General features: G+C 35.1%; 2 protein-coding genes and 2 long non-coding RNA genes across 9 annotated transcripts; 3 read left to right on the plus strand and 1 right to left on the minus strand.

Moving 5' to 3' along the window:
• The first annotated feature begins 1053 nt into the window (after positions 1 to 1053).
• LOC131026347 (alpha-glucosidase-like) lies at positions 1054 to 4737 on the plus strand. Its single transcript, XM_057956201.1, has 4 exons — positions 1054 to 1283; positions 1950 to 2614; positions 2690 to 2920; positions 3023 to 4737. Exons 1-4 carry the CDS (start codon positions 1054 to 1056, stop codon positions 4528 to 4530), a joined length of 2634 nt encoding a protein of 877 aa, XP_057812184.1. The 3' UTR covers positions 4531 to 4737.
• On the minus strand, positions 1794 to 3188 carry LOC131026348 (uncharacterized). The gene is made up of 2 exons (XR_009102251.1): positions 3055 to 3188; positions 1794 to 2956 (listed from the first exon to the last, which is right to left on the minus strand). It is a non-coding gene; the product is annotated as an uncharacterized LOC131026348 (long non-coding RNA).
• Positions 4738 to 8222: 3485 nt separating the features above from the next.
• On the plus strand, positions 8223 to 9008 carry LOC131026349 (cell wall / vacuolar inhibitor of fructosidase 1-like). Its single transcript, XM_057956203.1, has one exon. The coding sequence runs from the start codon at positions 8316 to 8318 to the stop codon at positions 8934 to 8936; it is 621 nt and encodes a 206-aa protein (XP_057812186.1). The 5' UTR covers positions 8223 to 8315; the 3' UTR covers positions 8937 to 9008.
• Positions 9009 to 14193: 5185 nt separating this feature from the next.
• On the plus strand, positions 14194 to 17691 carry LOC131026350 (uncharacterized). 6 transcript variants are annotated; one of them, XR_009102257.1, is made up of 5 exons: positions 14194 to 14405; positions 14525 to 14646; positions 14745 to 14830; positions 14910 to 17202; positions 17384 to 17691. It is a non-coding gene; the product is annotated as an uncharacterized LOC131026350 (long non-coding RNA). The 6 variants fall into 6 exon arrangements; XR_009102255.1 differs by having other exon boundaries at positions 14195 to 14405; positions 14725 to 17030; positions 17129 to 17202; XR_009102254.1 differs by having other exon boundaries at positions 14195 to 14405; positions 14725 to 14830.
• The last annotated feature ends 301 nt before the right edge of the window (positions 17692 to 17992 follow it).

Genomic DNA, 17992 nt, shown 5'->3' on the forward strand with positions numbered 1-17992 from the left:
GTTAATATATATATATATATATATATATATATATATATATATATATATATATAGTTTAATTTTAAAATTTGTATTTTGCTAAAATAATAACAAATACAACCTAGCAATAATTATGATAAAAATAGATGATCAAGGAACATGCCAATTTAAATATTTTTTATGCATTAGATGAATATATAGTTTAATTTTAAAAGTTATATCTTTATATATATAAAAAGCAAAGTAAATGTAATTTAATACAATTGCAAGGATATAATTGGAATTTATGGGAGAAAAAAAATACATGAATCCTATGCTAATGAAAACTGCCGTAAATTATACTCAAAAAAAAAAAAAAACAGCCGTAAATAATAAATTGGAAGAAAAAAAAAACTGCCCATTTAAATAATCTTGCATATAAATCGGCATTGCATATGCATGCATGTTACTATTTTTGTGAATTAAGTTTAAATTTTCAATCCCTTCCTCTCTTTTTTCTCATTTTGTTGACAAAGTATATTTTTCTCATTTTCATGAAATTCTATTTTGGATAAAATATGTAATATATATCTTGAATGAAAGGTCATGAAATTACCTTTAATTTGATATATAATAGTATATAAAACAAAATTAAAATGAGCAAGTTGTGATCATTTAGAGTTTTAACATATTAAAAAAAATTGTATTTTAAGAAGTGATATTTTCCTTAAAATGAGGAACCATATTTTTATATAAATTACATTGGTTGTATTAAAATATTACATCACTTTGCAAATAATAAAATTTGTATCAAATTTAAAGTTTTTAGTTTATATTAATAATTATAAAGCGTAAGAATAACTTAAGTGAGTCTAAAATCACAATCGCCGCGCGATGCGCGGGAGGTACACTAGTTTTGATAAAATAGAGAACCTAGCAAAGATGAAATTTGAAAATCACGAAATTAATGACGAAATACTCAAATTTGAAAATCATGAAATTAATGTACATAAATTCAACACTTATTATAAATATTGAAGATAATTATTTTCTCATCACACCACTATTCTGCTGTTCGAGCTATCACCGAAAATGATGAAAGCAAATTATAAAAGTCTTCAATTTGTTTTCGTTAGTTTCTTATTTTTATTCGCATCGCCCATTAAAGCAGATGATGAACAAGAACTGATTGCAAATGGGTACAGCGTTCAATCAGTCAACGCCGATTCATCGGGAAAATCGTTGAACGCTATTCTTCAGCTAATCGACGCCAATAATTCCTCCCTTTACGCTCCTCATATTCCTCTCCTCTCCCTCGTAGCCAGGTACTTACAATTACAAATTACAATCATCCATCATTTATTTACACATACATTTTCATTATACGTGATTACTGCAAATTAACGTATCCTTCTAGTATATCAATTAATCCAATTTTGATCGCATAAACATTGTCACATGCATTGATTTAAATGTAATTATGTATATTATAAATAGAAAAAAAAAAAAAAAAAAAGAGTTAATGAGCTCAATTAGCTCTTCTTGTATAAGAAAATGAAAAAATGTCCATCCAGATAAAAATATGGAAAAACTAGAATTTTTTGATGTAAATGTACAATTATATCCTTAATACTGTTACACATTTTTTCACAAAAATGTGTAATAACATAAAATTGTGTAATTGTGAAAAAAATATAACAGTGTAAAATACTCTATTACACACTTTTTCAAAAATTGTGTAATAATCGCGAAAATCGTGTAATAGTGTATTTTACACTGTTACACATTTTTCCACTTTTAAAAAGTGTGTGTATAGTGTATTTTACACTGTTCCACACTAAAAGGAGTATTATTTTTATATTTTTATTTATATGACTAGAATTTCCTATAACTAAAAAGTTTTGGCTATAGTAGGATGCTGCCTCTAAAAAAAAATGTATGAAGAATTATGAATAATTATGTATGAAGAATTCCACTCATGCACTTTGCAGCTTGGAAACGAAAGACCGTCTCCGAGTGACGATAACCGACGCCAACGCCACCCGTTGGGAAGTCCCCGACGACATCCTCCCGCGGCCGCACCGCCCCGACAACCACTCAACACCGCATGCGCCGCTGCTCTCCGACCCCAGCTCCGATCTCACCTTCACCCTCCAAAACACCACCCCTTTCGGCTTCGCTGTGGGCCGCAGAGGCGTCTCCGGTGACGCCCTCTTCAACGCCACGCCGAGCAACAACAACTCCTGGACGTACCTCGTCTTCACGGACCAATACCTGCAGCTCTCGTCGTCTCTTCCGACCAACAATGCCTCCAATCTGTACGGCATAGGAGAGCACACGAAGGGCTCCTTCAAGCTCCAGCCCGGCCAGACGCTGACGCTCTGGAACGCCGACATCGGCAGCTTGAACACCGATCTCAATTTGTATGGATCGCACCCCTTTTACATGGATGTGAGGCCTAATGGGATCACTCACGGCGTTTTGCTGCTCAATAGTAATGGCATGGATGTCGTCTACTCCGGTGACCGGATCACGTACAAGGTGATCGGAGGGATTCTTGATCTGTATTTCTTTGCCGGGCCGACTCCGGAGCTGGTGATGGAACAGTACACCCATCTCATCGGCCGCCCTGCCCCCATGCCATACTGGTCTTTCGGTTAGCATGCTTCACTTCAGTTTCATGTTTTTCTGATTAAGGTATGAGTTTTTTGTTTTGAACTGTGTTTTGTAGGGTTTCACCAATGTAGATATGGCTACAAAGATGTTCATGACGTGGAAGGCGTGGTGGCTGGCTATGCAAACGCTAGCATTCCATTAGAAACGATGTGGACCGACATTGATTACATGGATAAATACAAAGATTTCACTCTCGATCCACTTAACTTTCCTGAAGATGAAATGAATAAATTCGTCGATCAACTCCATAAAAACGGTCAGAAATATGTCGTCATTGTTGATCCCGGTAAACATATATAAATTCCATTCAAGAATGCTTCCTCTGTATATTTATATCCTTGATGAACATGAAGTTAAATTACTATAATTTCTTGGCTCTAATTTGCAGGGATTGGTATAAATGAATCGTATGCGACATACCAGAGAGGATTGAAAGCCGACATCTACATCAAGCGCGATGGCGTGCCTTACGAAGGGCAGGTCTGGCCGGGGAAGACCTACTTCCCCGACTTCCTCAACCCAGCCACCGGAGATTTCTGGACTAATGAGATCAAGATTTTCCGGGAGCTTCTCCCCATTGACGGCCTCTGGATCGACATGAACGAGCTCTCCAACTTCATAACCTCCTCCTCCACTTCAAATTCGAGTTTAGACAATCCGCCTTACAAGATCAACAACGGCGGAGGCAAGCGCCCCGTAGGCGACAGGACTGTGCCGGCGACGGCTCTCCATTTCGGGAACGTGACGGAGTACAATGTGCATAATCTTTACGGCTTCCTGGAGTCGAGAGCGACGTATTTCGCCCTGGCTAACGTGACCGGGAAGAGGCCCTTCGTGCTGACCCGCTCCACCTTCGTCGGCGCGGGCAAGTACGCGGCGCACTGGACGGGCGACAATGCCGCCAGCTGGAACGACCTTGCCTACACGATCCCCAGCATCTTGAACTCGGGCTTGTTCGGCCTTCCCATGGTCGGAGCTGATATATGCGGCTTTCTGAGAGACACGAATGAGGAACTCTGCAGAAGATGGATTCAGTTGGGAGCATTCTATCCCTTTGCTAGGGATCACTCTGACAAAAACAGTGGGCGTCAGGAGCTCTACCTCTGGGACTCCGTGGCGGCGTCGGCTCGCACAGTCTTGGCGCTTCGCTACAAGCTGTTGCCGTATTTCTACACGTTGATGTACGAGGCCAGCACCAAGGGCGTGCCTATTGCGAGGCCGCTCTTCTTCTCCTTCCCTGCTGACGCCAACACTTATGGAAACAACGCTCAGTTTTTAGTGGGAAGGAGCGTGCTCGTCTCGCCCGTGCTGGAACAGGGCGCGCTCACAGTGAATGCCTATTTTCCCAAGGGGAATTGGTTCAACATGTTCAACTACTCGAGCTCGTTGAGCCTCAAGCAGGGGGGGTACGTGCAGCTGGACGCGCCGGCTGAATCCATCAACGTGCATGTTGGCCATGGGAGCATCGTAGCGATGCATGGCGAGGCGATGACGACGCAGGGGGCGAGGGCCACGCCGTTCCATTTGCTGGTTGTGATGGGAGAGAGTGGGAATAGCTCCGGGCAAGTGTTCTTGGATGATGGTGATGATTTGGAGTTTGCAGGCGAGGGAGGGAGATGGAGCTTAGTCACATTTAACGCTGGTTTGGTGGGGAATCAAGTGATTGTTGAATCGAGAGTTTTGAATGGGGATTTTGGTCTGAGCCAGAACTGGACCGTTGGTAGTGCCACCATTCTTGGATTGAGGAAGAACAGCACACAAGGATGTGAGCTGCCTGCTGACAGCAATGGATTTGTAAAATTGGAGGTGTCGAATTTGTCTTTGCCTATTGGGAAAGAGTTCAAGATTCAGACCAACCCTTGTCAGCAAAAGAGGCTTCACTGGTTAAGGGGTTAGCTTATGCTTGAGGAGTATGAGTTATTGTCCGGATGGAATGCATGTTCAGCCACTCATCTGTTTATTATGTTGAGATTTGCGTACCTTTTAATTGTTTATTAATTATATGAGATTCTCATTGTTTGTTGATCGATATGTCAGTAGGATGTTTGCAGTCATGTACCTATAATTCCTATTTTTATATAAGTTCTTCAATCTCAAATGTTACATCCGTTTTTTGAATTAGAATAATAGAATTCATCAACTTTTTTACATGAGTTCCAAAAACCAAGAGAATAGAAGTTGACTTTCATTTTAAAAAGTAAATTGGTTCCAAAATTAATTTTATCTTGGAGGTGCAACAATTAAATTCAACTTTTATACCTATCTTTGCATTACCAATAAAGACACTTTAATATTCAGTTGAGATCAAATGTGAAGTAGAAAATCTCGTACGAGAAAGGAATCTAAAGTGCCCACTATATGTGAAAACTATGTGCCATTCCCATTCGTTGTGAATAAAGGCCTAAGAATAAAAAAAAAAAAATATATGAAAAAGACTGCGTCCGTCCACTTGAAATGAAAATTGTCCGTCCAATTCCTAAACTTTAATTAATTATTTAATACTATTTGCCAGAAGATATTTTGTTTCGTAGCCCAATTCAAAAGTGACAGAAAAACTGCAAAAGGTAGGCCGCACAAAGATAATTTAATTATTACTTTATTACTTAAAAAAAAGTGATGATTATTATCCAGAACTTAATTTAATTATTACTCACATGTTCCAGCTGAAATGTCCTGCTTTCCTTTTTGGGTTGTCCCACTTGAAATGTCCTGTTTCCTTTTTTGGCAATACACTCTCTCTCTACTTAATATTTAAATAATTTTCACCAATCCACTTTATCTACTTTATACACATTTCTTAATCTCCGTGCCGAAAAGAAACATGACATTTAAGCTGGGACGGAGGGAGTACTTTAAAAAAGTGATGATTATCTAATAAACGTACATAATCTTTAAGTAATTGGAATTTAAACAATTAAATAAGTCGATAGGCGCTACTACATAATTTAACTCACTATGAGGACATCCGTAATAATTAATCAATTTAATTATAATTAATACTCCATACTTTGAACTATAATTAAGGTTTATTAATTATAATTAATTTTTTTAATTATAATTAGAGTTGGTTAATTATCAATTGGAAATTATTAATTTTATTTAGAATTTATTAATCATAATTACATTATGATTAAGTTACAATTGATCAAATAATAAAGGAAATGAGTGGGGCCCAGGCCCGTGCTGATGTCGGCATCCTAGCCCGTTAAATAATTTAATAAATTTATTTGGATGCTATGTAAAACAAATATAGTTATCTCGTCGTACCTAGCATATATATCTAAGAATATATATTACACACGAAGAAATATCTATTGCAAACTTTGTCCTATAGTAATAAATTTCTTTAGTAGGCTAGTAGCTCCTCAACCGTGAAATGACGAGATAAGTTAAAATATGCTCAAATGCTAATCACATATATAATGTCACATCAAGTGTAAAGTACTCCCTCTGTCCACGAAAAAGTGCCCTACTTACCCCTTTTTTTTTGTCCACGAAAAAGTGCCCTGTTTACCTTTTTGTACATTCATACCCTTTACTTTTCAATTTATTTACAACTTATGTCATTAATAAATCCACACTTTTATTTAATCTATGCAATTAACCCCCACAATCAATCCCATTTATTTATTTATTTTCTTAATTTTCAGTTTATTTATTTATTTTCTTAATTTTCAGTTTATTTATTTATTTATTTTCTGAATTTCAAGTTTATTTATTTATTTATTTTTGAATTTTTAGTTTATTTATTTCCAGTTTATTTATTTATTTATTTATTTATTTCCAGTTTATTTATTTATTTTCTGAATTTTCAGTTTATTTATTTTCCATTTTATTTATATATTTATTTTCTGAATTTTTAGTTTATTTATTTATTTATTTTCTGAATTTCAAGTTTATTTATTTATTTATTTTTGAATTTTCAGTTTATTTATTTCCAGTTTATTTACTTATTTATTTATTTATTTCCAGTTTATTTATTTTCCAGTTTATTTATTTATTTATTTTCTGAATTTTAAGTTTATTTATTTATTTATTTTCTGAATTTCAAGTTTATTTATTTTTGAATTTTCAGTTTATTTATTTATTTATTTATTTATTTACTTTCGAATTTTCAGTTTATTTATTTTCCAGTTTATTTATTTATTTTTTTCTGAATTTTCAGTTAATTTATTTCCAGTTTATTTATTTATTTATTTATTTTCTGAATTTCAAGTTTAGTTATTTATTTATTTTTGAATTTTAAGTTTATTTATTTTTCAATTTATTTATTTATTTCCAATTTATTTATTTATTTTCTCAATTTTCAGTTTATTTATTTATTTATTTTCGAATTTTTAGTTTATTTATTTCCAGTTTATTTATTTATTTTCTGAATTTTCAGTTTATTTATTTATTTATTTATTTATTTATTTCCAGTTTATTTATTTTCCATTTTATTTATATATTTATTTTCTGAATTTTCAGTTTATTTTTTATTTATTTTCTGAATTTCAAGTTTATTTATTTATTTATTTTTGAATTTTCAGTTTATTTATTTTCCAGTTTATTTACTTATTTATTTATTTATTTATTTATTTATTTCCAGTTTATTTATTTATTTATTTTCTGAATTTTAAGGTTATTTATTTTCTGAATTTCAAGTTTATTTATTTTTGAATTTTCAGTTTATTTATTTATTTATTTTCGAATTTTCAGTTTATTTATTTTCCAGTTTATTTATTTATTTTTTTTCTGAATTTTCAGTTAATTTATTTCCAGTTTATTTATTTATTTATTTATTTCCGTTTTATTTATTTATTTTCTGAATTTCAAGTTTAGTTATTTATTTATTTTTGAATTTTCAGTTTATTTATTTTCCAGTTTATTTACTTATTTATTTATTTATTTCCAGTTTATTTATTTATTTTCTCAATTTTCAGTTTATTTATTTATTTTTTTTTTAATTTTTAGTTTATTTATTTCCAGTTTATTTTTTTATTTATATATTTCCAGTTTATTTATTTATTTTCTGAATTTTCAGTTTATTTATTTATTTATTTCCAGTTTATTTATTTTCCATTTTATTTATATATTTATTTTCTGAATTTTAACCTTATAAAATAATGACAAATAGTTAGTGCAAGATTAGTAAAAGTAACCACAATACATTAACACTACCCTTTTAGTCTTTTACACCACCTTTACACCACCTTTTTCAGCTTTCTTAAAACCCGTGCCAGCACCCAAATGGGGCACTTTTTCGTGGACGGAGGGAGTAATAGATAAATTTTGTGGATGAAAAACTAGCACTATATATGGAATTTGAACTTAATTACCACACGCGTCATCTACCTCCTAACAAAATTTATTAAATTAAATCTTACGAAAACTTGACTTGAGAATTAAATCAAGTAATCCAATGCTTAATTTGTGATCACTAGCGAGACATTACTTGGAACCAAATGACTGGAAAAATAAAAATAAATAAATAATATCAAGTCATTTGAATTACTAATATACTTTTTCATCGAACATATATATATATGTACTCTTTCTACTAATAATTAATTAAAATTGGACCTGCTTAAGGAGCGCTACAGATTTTCAATAGAAATTTAGTACTACAAGAAATAATCACATTCGACGTCACATTTTGAGTATTTAAATTAATAGATAATTATACAATAGAAACCTTAATCATGTCCAAATTAAATCCCTCAATATATAAATATACCACTCACAACCATCTCATTTTCTTAACCCTCCTTGCCATTATATTCAACACTCAACACACACACACAGAGCTAGAGATGATGAAACTCCCACTAATTCTACTCTCACTTCTTCAAATGCATGACATCACACAACTCAAGGAGCAAACCCTAGTCGAAACCGCATGCGCAAATACCCTTAATTACGACCTCTGCGTCGCCACCCTCCACGATTTTCCGCTCAGCGCCACCGCCGACGTGGCGGGGCTCGGGCTCATACTGGTCGACGTTGTCAACTCCAAGGCGGAAGCAGCTCTATCGGCCATCGAGGAGCTCAGGCGGCGCCACCCGGAAATGAGGAACGCGCTGGGCCAGTGCTGGATCTCGTACAAGGCGGTGATTGCGGCGGACGTCCCCGAAGCCGTGGCGGCGCTGACGAAGGGCGTGCCGAAATTCGCGGAGTCCGGGATGAGCGACGCGGCGTGGGAGGCGGAGATTTGTGAGGGCAGCTTCGGGAGGGCGGCGGCGCTGACGCCGTTGAGCGGAATGAATAAGGAGATTCACGACTTAGCTGAGGTGGCGGTTGGTATTATTAGAATTTTGCTTTAATTTGACACATTTTCTTTTCTTTCCCTTTAATTTCCTCATCATGTGTATATAATAATGTGATGTTTATATTTATATACGATCGGATATAGATATACGCCATAACATATAGATGAACTATACGTAAATGGCAGTGTTTATATATATTAATGAGTATTTGTAATATTATATACGTTGAATCGTTGATGATTAATACTCCCTCCGTCCCGCTTCAAATGTCTCCTTTCTTTTGGGCACGGAGATTAAGAAATGTGTAAAAAGTAGATAAAGTGGGTATAAAGTAGATAAAGTGGGTTGGTGGAAATTATTTAAATATTAGGTATAGAGAGAGAGTGTTTTGCCAAAAAGGGAATGGGTCATTTGGAGTGGGACAGCCCAAAATGGCAAATGGGACATTTAGAGTGGGACGGAGGGAGTATGTTTTTTTTTTTTTTGAGAATAATATGTTTTTTATTTGGACTGCGTCTGTGTATTTATTTCTTTACATTTTCTTTATGACAAGAATATTCGACAAGCCCTAAATAAAATTGAGCCGCTAAATTATGTTAATTAACACGTATGAAGGTATGAGCACGGTGCACGACGAATATCGAAATTAAACGACATATTTAAATAAATAATTATAAATATTAAATATAATTAAAATATAAATAAATGCAAAATATATTTTAAAAATAAAAATAAAATAGAGTTAATATATCCAACTAGCCTATTAATTTTATATAGTAAATTTTAAAAATAGCCTATCAAATAAAAACTTTAAAAATTGATCATTTTTTGTGTAAAAGTACAAAATTACCCCTAAAATTAAAAACTTAAAAATTAGCCAATTTTTTCTCCAAAAAACTTTCTATCGTACAACAATATTTAAAACTTAAAAACTTAAAAGCAGCAGACAATAATATTTTCTCTCTCTCTCTCTCTTTCTCTCTATTGTACTCCCTCCGTCCCAATAATGAAATCTCCTTTCTTTTGGGTACGAGTATTTAGGAGAGTTAAAATAGATGTAAAAGTAGTAGGGACCACATAATTAGTGCTTTAATTAATTTTATTTTATTTCTTAATTAAATTGACTAATCAAGTCTCTGCGCCTCTCTCTCTGTACGTGAGTTCTGCCGCCGCCGGCGAGGCTGTTGGCCGTGACTCCATTCCCCTTTCTCTGGCTCACTGAGCACCAACACATACACTCAATCGATCCCTAACTCTCTCTCTCTTAAATCATGTTCAACCTTCCTTCCCAAAATCGAAACATGCAAGTTCAGCCCCAAAATTTGCTCCTCCATCTGGAATTCTCATTCATTCTTATTTTTTTCTAAATTTTTAATCACTTTCCATATCTAAAAATCATTAAATATATAAAATTCATTAAATGTTTAAAACTTATTATATTAATATTCCACATATCTTGCACGAGTAAATATATATAATGATTGTAATACGGTCACACACAAAGCTTTTGTAGGTGACGTCATTGGATGAGTATTGCCTTTGTACACACTTTTGGGATATTGGGTTAATCATGTGCATCTTCTTATATATAATAAGATTGTCCAATCCTATATGACTTTTTCTCTATTTTTAGTTCTTATTTTTTTAAATTCTCATGGCTATCTTAAATCCTTCATCCAAATATTAACAAACTTCACCAATTGTAGTAATGTATTTATTAGAATAAGTAAATTCATTAACAATTAAATTTGACAGATAATCAATTATTGTAACAACTTATATTTGACTTTTTAGATATTTATAGACTTAAACGAGTTCGAGAAAAATTAGCGGATATCACTATACGTGTTTTGACGAGAACTGGTAGTAAAAACACTTATGAGTAGGGTATGCGACATGATTGGTATATAAATTCTAAAAAGATTTCGTATAATGTATAATTTCTATATTTATTATAAATTAATTTTTAATCTTTTATAATTTATGTTATTTATTATCAATGTATACTTTGTAATGTCTAGAAACAGACATATTGATTCTAAGCTTTTCTTGACTTAGATAAATCAATAACTATAACAATTTATATTGTTTATTTGGATATTTTATAAAATTTAAATGTGTTCGGATAATTAACGGATATTATTATATGTTTGGAAAGAGAGTTATGTTTGTCAGTTTGGACGGGCGAATAATTAAAATTACTTTTAAATCGGGTTTGGCACGAGTAAAAATGTATATAAGTTTTAAACGAGTGCATAAATTATATAGTTTCATACTATTTATTAGGGGTGGAAAATCGGGTACCCGCGGGTACCCTACCCGCAAAATGCGGGTACCCGCGGGACGAAAACCGCCGAAAATGGCACCCTCACCCGACCCTCTTCCCCGATGCGGGTACCCGAATACCCGCAGCGGATACCCGCTGCGGGTATGAGGGTACCCTCACAGTCCCACGATTTTTTTTTTAATTGTAATTTTGCGGGTTTTTGGTCCCGCTGGAGGGTATTTCGTCCCGCAAGAGGGTATTTTGTCCCGCATTTCAAACTATTACAAGGAGAATTTAAATTCAGAAAAAATAAAGGATTTCAGAAAAAATTTAAATTCAGAATTGTCCAAACTAACCGAAATGGCTTCTTTCACATTACCTGGTAAATTTAAATTCAGAAAAAATAAAGGATTTCCTCATGAATAAGCAATAAATAAGTCATTTCTCTCATTGCCATTTCTTAATTAAAATAATTCTTCACTCATTGCTGCATCTTAAATAATTCAAGTAAACTGAGAAATTACCTTACTTCTGCGTTCTACCGGAGACGGGAAGAGGCGGGCAGCGCCGGTGGGCGGTGGTGGCGACCGCGCGAAGGAAGAAAGCGTCGAGGGGGTGGCGACGTGCGAGCACGAGGCAACAGAGACGGGCGGGCGCGATGCAGCGTACTCCCAGGCGCAGCCGCGCAGCAGTCAGCACAGCAGCGTACTCTCAGCGGCGGCGACGGGCCGGCGCGGGGCAGCGGCGCCGGCGGCGAAGTCGAGAAGGGAGAGAGTCGAGAGCCAATTTCAGGTCAGCAGCAGCCAGGCCCAGCAGGAACAAAATAGACTAAAAATGAGGGCTAGGAGAGTTTTGGGGGTTTAATTCCTAAAATCCTAAATAAAATTATTAATTTTAATTTTATAATTTTAAATCTGCGGGTAATGCGGGTATCCGCGGGTATACCCGAGGGTACCCTCTACCCGCAATTTTTGAGGATACGATACCCGCACCCGACCCTCCACACCCGATACCCGCGCGGGTATCGGGACGGGTGAGGGTATACCCGATACCCGCAACCCGATTTTCCACCCCTACTATTTATTGTTAACACACACATATAGATGTTCAGGAATCCACATTTATTTTTTTGCAGAAGACTTCACTAATTGTAGAATCTAAATAAAAGATTATCTACAAGCTTGTGTGAATTTTTCTCTATTTATTAATATTTTATTATTTATTATTTATTGTTAATATTTTTTTTAAATGTTATGAGTTTTTATTGAGATAGATAACTAATTATTGTAACAACTTATATTTGATTATTTAGATATTTAATAAATTTAAGCATATTCGGGTAATTAGTGGATATTACTATTATGAATTTAGCTCTGACTTTGAAATCTAGATTTGTATGATAATTGCATCGGTACTGACTGAAAAGAGCAAATCCTTATTATGGCAAAATATTAGGGAATGGTAATATTTAATTTTGTACTATAACAAAAAGCTATTATGAATTTAGAATGAGAATGAATAGTAACATTATTTTTAATTAAATTAAAAACGAATATGAGTATATAAAGGAAGTTCATAATCTGCAGATTGTATAATTATCAAATTTATACTTGAAATTGTGAACAAAATTTATACTCTCTCCGTCCCATTAATAAAGACATAGGTCTTTTGGGCACGGAGATTAAGGAAAGGTAGATTAGCTGTTAAAGTGTTGTGGCCCACCACTATTAGTGCAATTGATTAGTTTTAATTTAGTGTATTTATTTATTTCTATTTAATGTTTTAGTTGAATTTTAAATTTTTGTAATTTCATTAATGTCTTTATTAAACCCCAATTCTCTCTCTCTCATCTGCTCCGACCACCGCCGACCACCAGCGCCGCCGCCGCCGTCGACCATGACCGTCGATTCCCTCTGCTATGCCGCTGAAAATCGAACCCATAAACAATTGCAAATTTGTGACTGCAGAAACTGATTCAAAAACTGATTGAATCAACCCAGAAACAATTGGACAGATTGAAAATTGCAAATTGAAAAATCGAACCCAGAAACAATTGCAAATCGAACCCAAAAACAATTGCAAATCAAACCAAGAGATAATCGAACCCACAAACAATTGGGGCGAGGAGATGGGCGGTGGCAGAATTGGGGCGAGGAGATGGGCGGCGATAATGGAGGATTCCAGAACCAAGGCGGAGGGGTTCTTGCCCAAAATCGAACGCTTGCAAACCCTAGCCCCCAGCTCTGCCGCCCTGCAAACCCTAGCCACTAGAACCAGATCTGTCGGAGAAGAGAAGAGAATGGGTGGCGGTTGTTCGGTCAGAGAAGGCGGCGGCGGCAAACACAGAGGTAGAGAAAGAGATGAGCGAGAGAGACGAGGGAGAACCGAGAGGGGAAGAGAGAGGAGTCGGACATAGAGAGATGCGAGGGGAAGAAGGAAGGCGGTCGCGGTGCGGCCCCAGAGCCGCCGTCGGCTGGAGAAGGAGAAGCAGGCGGCGGCGAAGAAGGAGAAGAGAGGGGGAGGGGCGCCGCGCTGTTCGGCGGGGCTAGGGCTAGGTCTCGGCCCTCTGCCCCCGTCAGTGGTCGGAGAGGCGAGGGGTGCTCGACGGTGGTGGGAGGCTCGCCGGAGAAGCTGGATTGAGAGAGAGAGAGCCGAGAGAGTGAGAGAGGTGGAGAGGACGAAATTTGGCAAAAATAAGATTAGGGTTTTTTTGTCTCTTATTTATACCATAATTAAGGTGCAATTAATTAGTGTATCTTATGCCCTAATTATTTCCTTTTTGGAAATGTGTCTTTATTATTGGGACAACCCAAAAAGGAAAGTGTGTCTTCATTAGTGGGACGGAGGGAGTATATAATAATTAATTCCCGTCGAATTTCAACAGACAAGAAACTAGTATTATTAAATCAATGAGAAATTAGCACTGAGTTTCGGCGATTAACATAATACTTGGCAAACACTAAGAACCCATCTATATCTATATATTATATAAAACACCAGTTTAACAGTAAAATTTTAGCTCCAAATTTTATCTCTGCCACGTTCTCTCTAACTATTAACCACGATTGAATTCTTCTCCCACGATTTTAATGAATATTTCTCAACATCTGAAACCATTTTCGTCAACTCTCTTTTCTTCTAGATTCTATAACCGCCGATCCATCGCTCACCAAACTCAATTGAAGATTCGGCTGCCATTTCTTGATCGTCAGCTGCCGCCCTAGCGCCGCCGCCTCAGACCAACGTCGCCCAAAATGGTAAAAGCAAAACCAATCAATTTCTTCCCCTCTCTCTCTCTCTGTGTTTCTATTTTTCTCCCATGATTTTAAAGAAAAATTCCCAATATCTGAAATTCCTTTTGTCAACTCTTTTCCAGATTTCATAACCGCTCCTCGCTATTCCATCATTCACCAAACTCAATCGAAGACTCGGCCGCCATTTCTCGGTTGTCAATCGCTGCCCTAGCGTCGCCGCATCAGACCACTGTCGCCCAAAACAGTAAAAGCAAAACCAATCAGTCTTCCTCTCACTTTGTTTCTATTCTTAATCTCTTATTCAACATATTTGAATTCACAGGTGAGTGTGTGTCTGTGCAGACAGTGTGTGCAAAGCAAGACACAAGATCAGTCAATACATTGAGGCCACTGCATCAGAAGTTAGAGAAGTGTTTCTAAAAGTTCTGGTACTAATTTCAATTTCATTTTTTTCGTAGGTTGATTAAAATTTAAAGTGAATTATTGAAACTGGATTTTTAAATCAAGATCGGATTTTAGTTTGAAAAAAACCAACATCAAACATGGTGGTTCACTGTTTATCATCTTGAAATACTGCAACATAGAACTTCGGCTGATGCAGCCCTCCACGAGCGGCAGATTCGCCAATTGGAAGGGTGCCATGTTGGTGTATTTCTGTGCACCAGCGGCAGTTATGGTTCAAGGATTATATTCTCTTTTTTATTTCAGTGCTCTTTTTAGAGGTGTTTCACTCTTCACACATAACTGTTGGACTTATGTTTTAATGATTTTTTAGAACATAAAGTTGAAAGTAGTGTTTTACGTATGTATTCTGCTCCTTGGAAGATAAGTAGTTCTAATATTATTTTATATGTGACTTTCACTCTATTGATCTCAATATTATCTGAGTTACCGTTGAGTTATCGTCATCTGCCAGTCATGTTCTTTAAGTGATTTTTTAGTATACTCCAAATATTTTTTTATTTATATTCTCTTTGATGAATTCTTTGAATATACTGTTATTGTGATTATTTTATGTTAATTTTATGACAACTGGATTTTATTACTATTTTTATTTGGTAGCTTGAGTTCTAACTTAATGATTTGGTGAAGGAATTTGTGGATCAGATTATGTAATTATCTGAAAAATTGGAAGATTACCGCTTAGCTTTCGTTGAGACTATATTGTCTACCAGCTTATGCTTTTGAATTTGTACATTATACTCTTTTGATATGTGCTCTACCTTTTCAGATGACCACCTTAGTTGTTGTTACTTTTGTAGTTTGGAATATAGAATATTTTATTTTTATGGTAAGAATATTTTACCAATTTTATTTGATGGAATATGAAAGCATTTCAGCATTGGGGATCATGAGATTATTGTGCTACGCCATTTGAGTAAGAAATCATGACCTCCATGCTAACTAACTGGTAAGTAAAAGGTATAAATTACTTTTTACGAATCATATTTACTTATCATTCTCTTGATGATCTAAGGTAGTTTCTTTTATTAATTCCAGTTTTTCTCCATTTCTTTCCACGCGTTTGAGTTAAGCTAGAAATTATGTAGTTTGAATTAAGCTAACAATTATGTAGGATTCGAGAGGACAACAAAAATATATTAATGACAACAAAGTTTGTGGACACAAAAATATATTGAGGAATAGTTCATGAGTATATTGTAATCAAAATAGAGAAATGTGAGTGTTAATCTATTCCAGAGTCGAACTCTGCCTCTTTTTAGAGTTTTACTAAATTCTAACTTTATTTTGTATTTTTTTTGTTACGTCTTGAGATTTTGGTTGCGATATACCAATATTTTGGGACTTGAACTCTAAATGTAGTTTGTTTATTGCCCTTTTATCTTAAACTTTTTGTTACTTTAAATCAAGTTTCATTTGATTGTTGACATAATGGTTCTAGATTTGGATGCCTATTTCTCTCACGTTATGGTCACATTTAAGCAGTCCTTTACATACTCACATATGTTTCTTCCCTCCACTTTGTTTGTACTCTATCATTGATAACTATATATTGATGTTCTGATTGTTCAATGCACGTAATTCTGGCCATATGATCTTTATGTTCACTATCATTACTATTCTTCATTGCTTATTTAATTCCTCTTTTAGGCAAAGTACTGGAAGCAATATGTTGAAACTCTCATGGCCGGCAACAATAATGAAGCAACAAAACAAGTTTTTAGTCGCTATCTTTTGAATTGCTTGCAATTTCCTCTTTCATATATTTTCTGCAGTTTGCTGTTTTCTTTTGCAGTCTTGTGTTTGATGTAGTGGTTTATTATCTTGTGTTATACTGTAGATTTTAGTGCTCATGTCTGCCCACGTTGCAATTCTACCCTTTCACATGCTTTACTCATGTTGAGACCTAACCGTACTTTCACAATTTCTATGCGGGCGCTGCTACATTCGCTTGATAAGGAAAGTTAATGATAAGAAGTGATCTTGATCCTCAATTGGATCATGTGCGTCTGAGAATGGAATAAATCAATTGGATTACTATGTGATGTTAACAAATATATTCAGAATTTGAGCTTTAGAAGGAAAGGCATTTTGTCAGCAAATGGTGGATCAGAGAATTTTCCAATGAGAATCTGTGAGGCAAGATACCTGATTTGCAGCCTTAGTGTAATGGATTCCATTCCAGTTTATGTATTCTGTAGTGTCACTGCATCCTTTGGCTGTCACCGAACTTCCATTCAAAATTAACTTTCATCTCCCCGCAGGGAACCCGACTGTCGTAGTTCAGTGGGGAACCTCCATATCTGCAGCACGCGCCATCAATGCCTGCTCGAATCCTGTAAGTCCCTCCATATATGTTATTCAATATTTTGCCAAAGTATTTCAAGAACAAGAGACACTTTCTTATTAATTCTGCTTTACCATATCTAGAGTAGTTTGCAATGAGGTTGGACTTAATTGTGTAAATATGGATGCATGTGATGTTTGCATCTTGATACTGTCCCTGCAACATTTTGCAGAGAGCATGCAGCTGCAGGTTGAATAGCCTTGAAGCTTGATTGTGAGAGCTGACACATCCGAGCTCATCTAGCTTGGATGCGTCCCCTCCAAATTTGGCAATATTTTGAGGCAGGCAGTCGAGGGGGCCCGTGTTGTGAATCCAGAAGTTTCTAGCCCCTTCATCGTATAGTTTCTGCAAATATTTGATTCATCATCTTCTTCTGAGTTATGTATGATGTGTGCGAGAAAAATATCCAAGGAATAGCCTGCCAACCTTATATTTTGATTATATTAATATTTATATTTATTTATTTAAAATATTATTTTATTTCGATTCTCTTAAAATATTATTTTATTTCGATTCTCGCCGTGCATCGCACGGATGGTTATACTAGTTGATAAATGAAAGTGTAGTTGCTTTTGTATTGAATCCATATGTGTAATTTTTATTTTTATCAAATAAAATAACAATGATTAGAGTCATTAGACGTACAACCCATATCATTCAATAATAATATCACACGAGCAAATAAAATCGTACAACCATATGTCGCTTAAATTGCATCCTTTAAAATTTAATCAAACTCGAGTTGTACAATAAATTCAACTGAAGAAAGAAAAGCTATGCA

Source organism: Salvia miltiorrhiza, chromosome 5 (genome assembly GCF_028751815.1).
Source record: "Salvia miltiorrhiza cultivar Shanhuang (shh) chromosome 5, IMPLAD_Smil_shh, whole genome shotgun sequence".
In the NCBI taxonomy this organism is placed as follows: Eukaryota; Viridiplantae; Streptophyta; class Magnoliopsida; order Lamiales; family Lamiaceae; genus Salvia; species Salvia miltiorrhiza.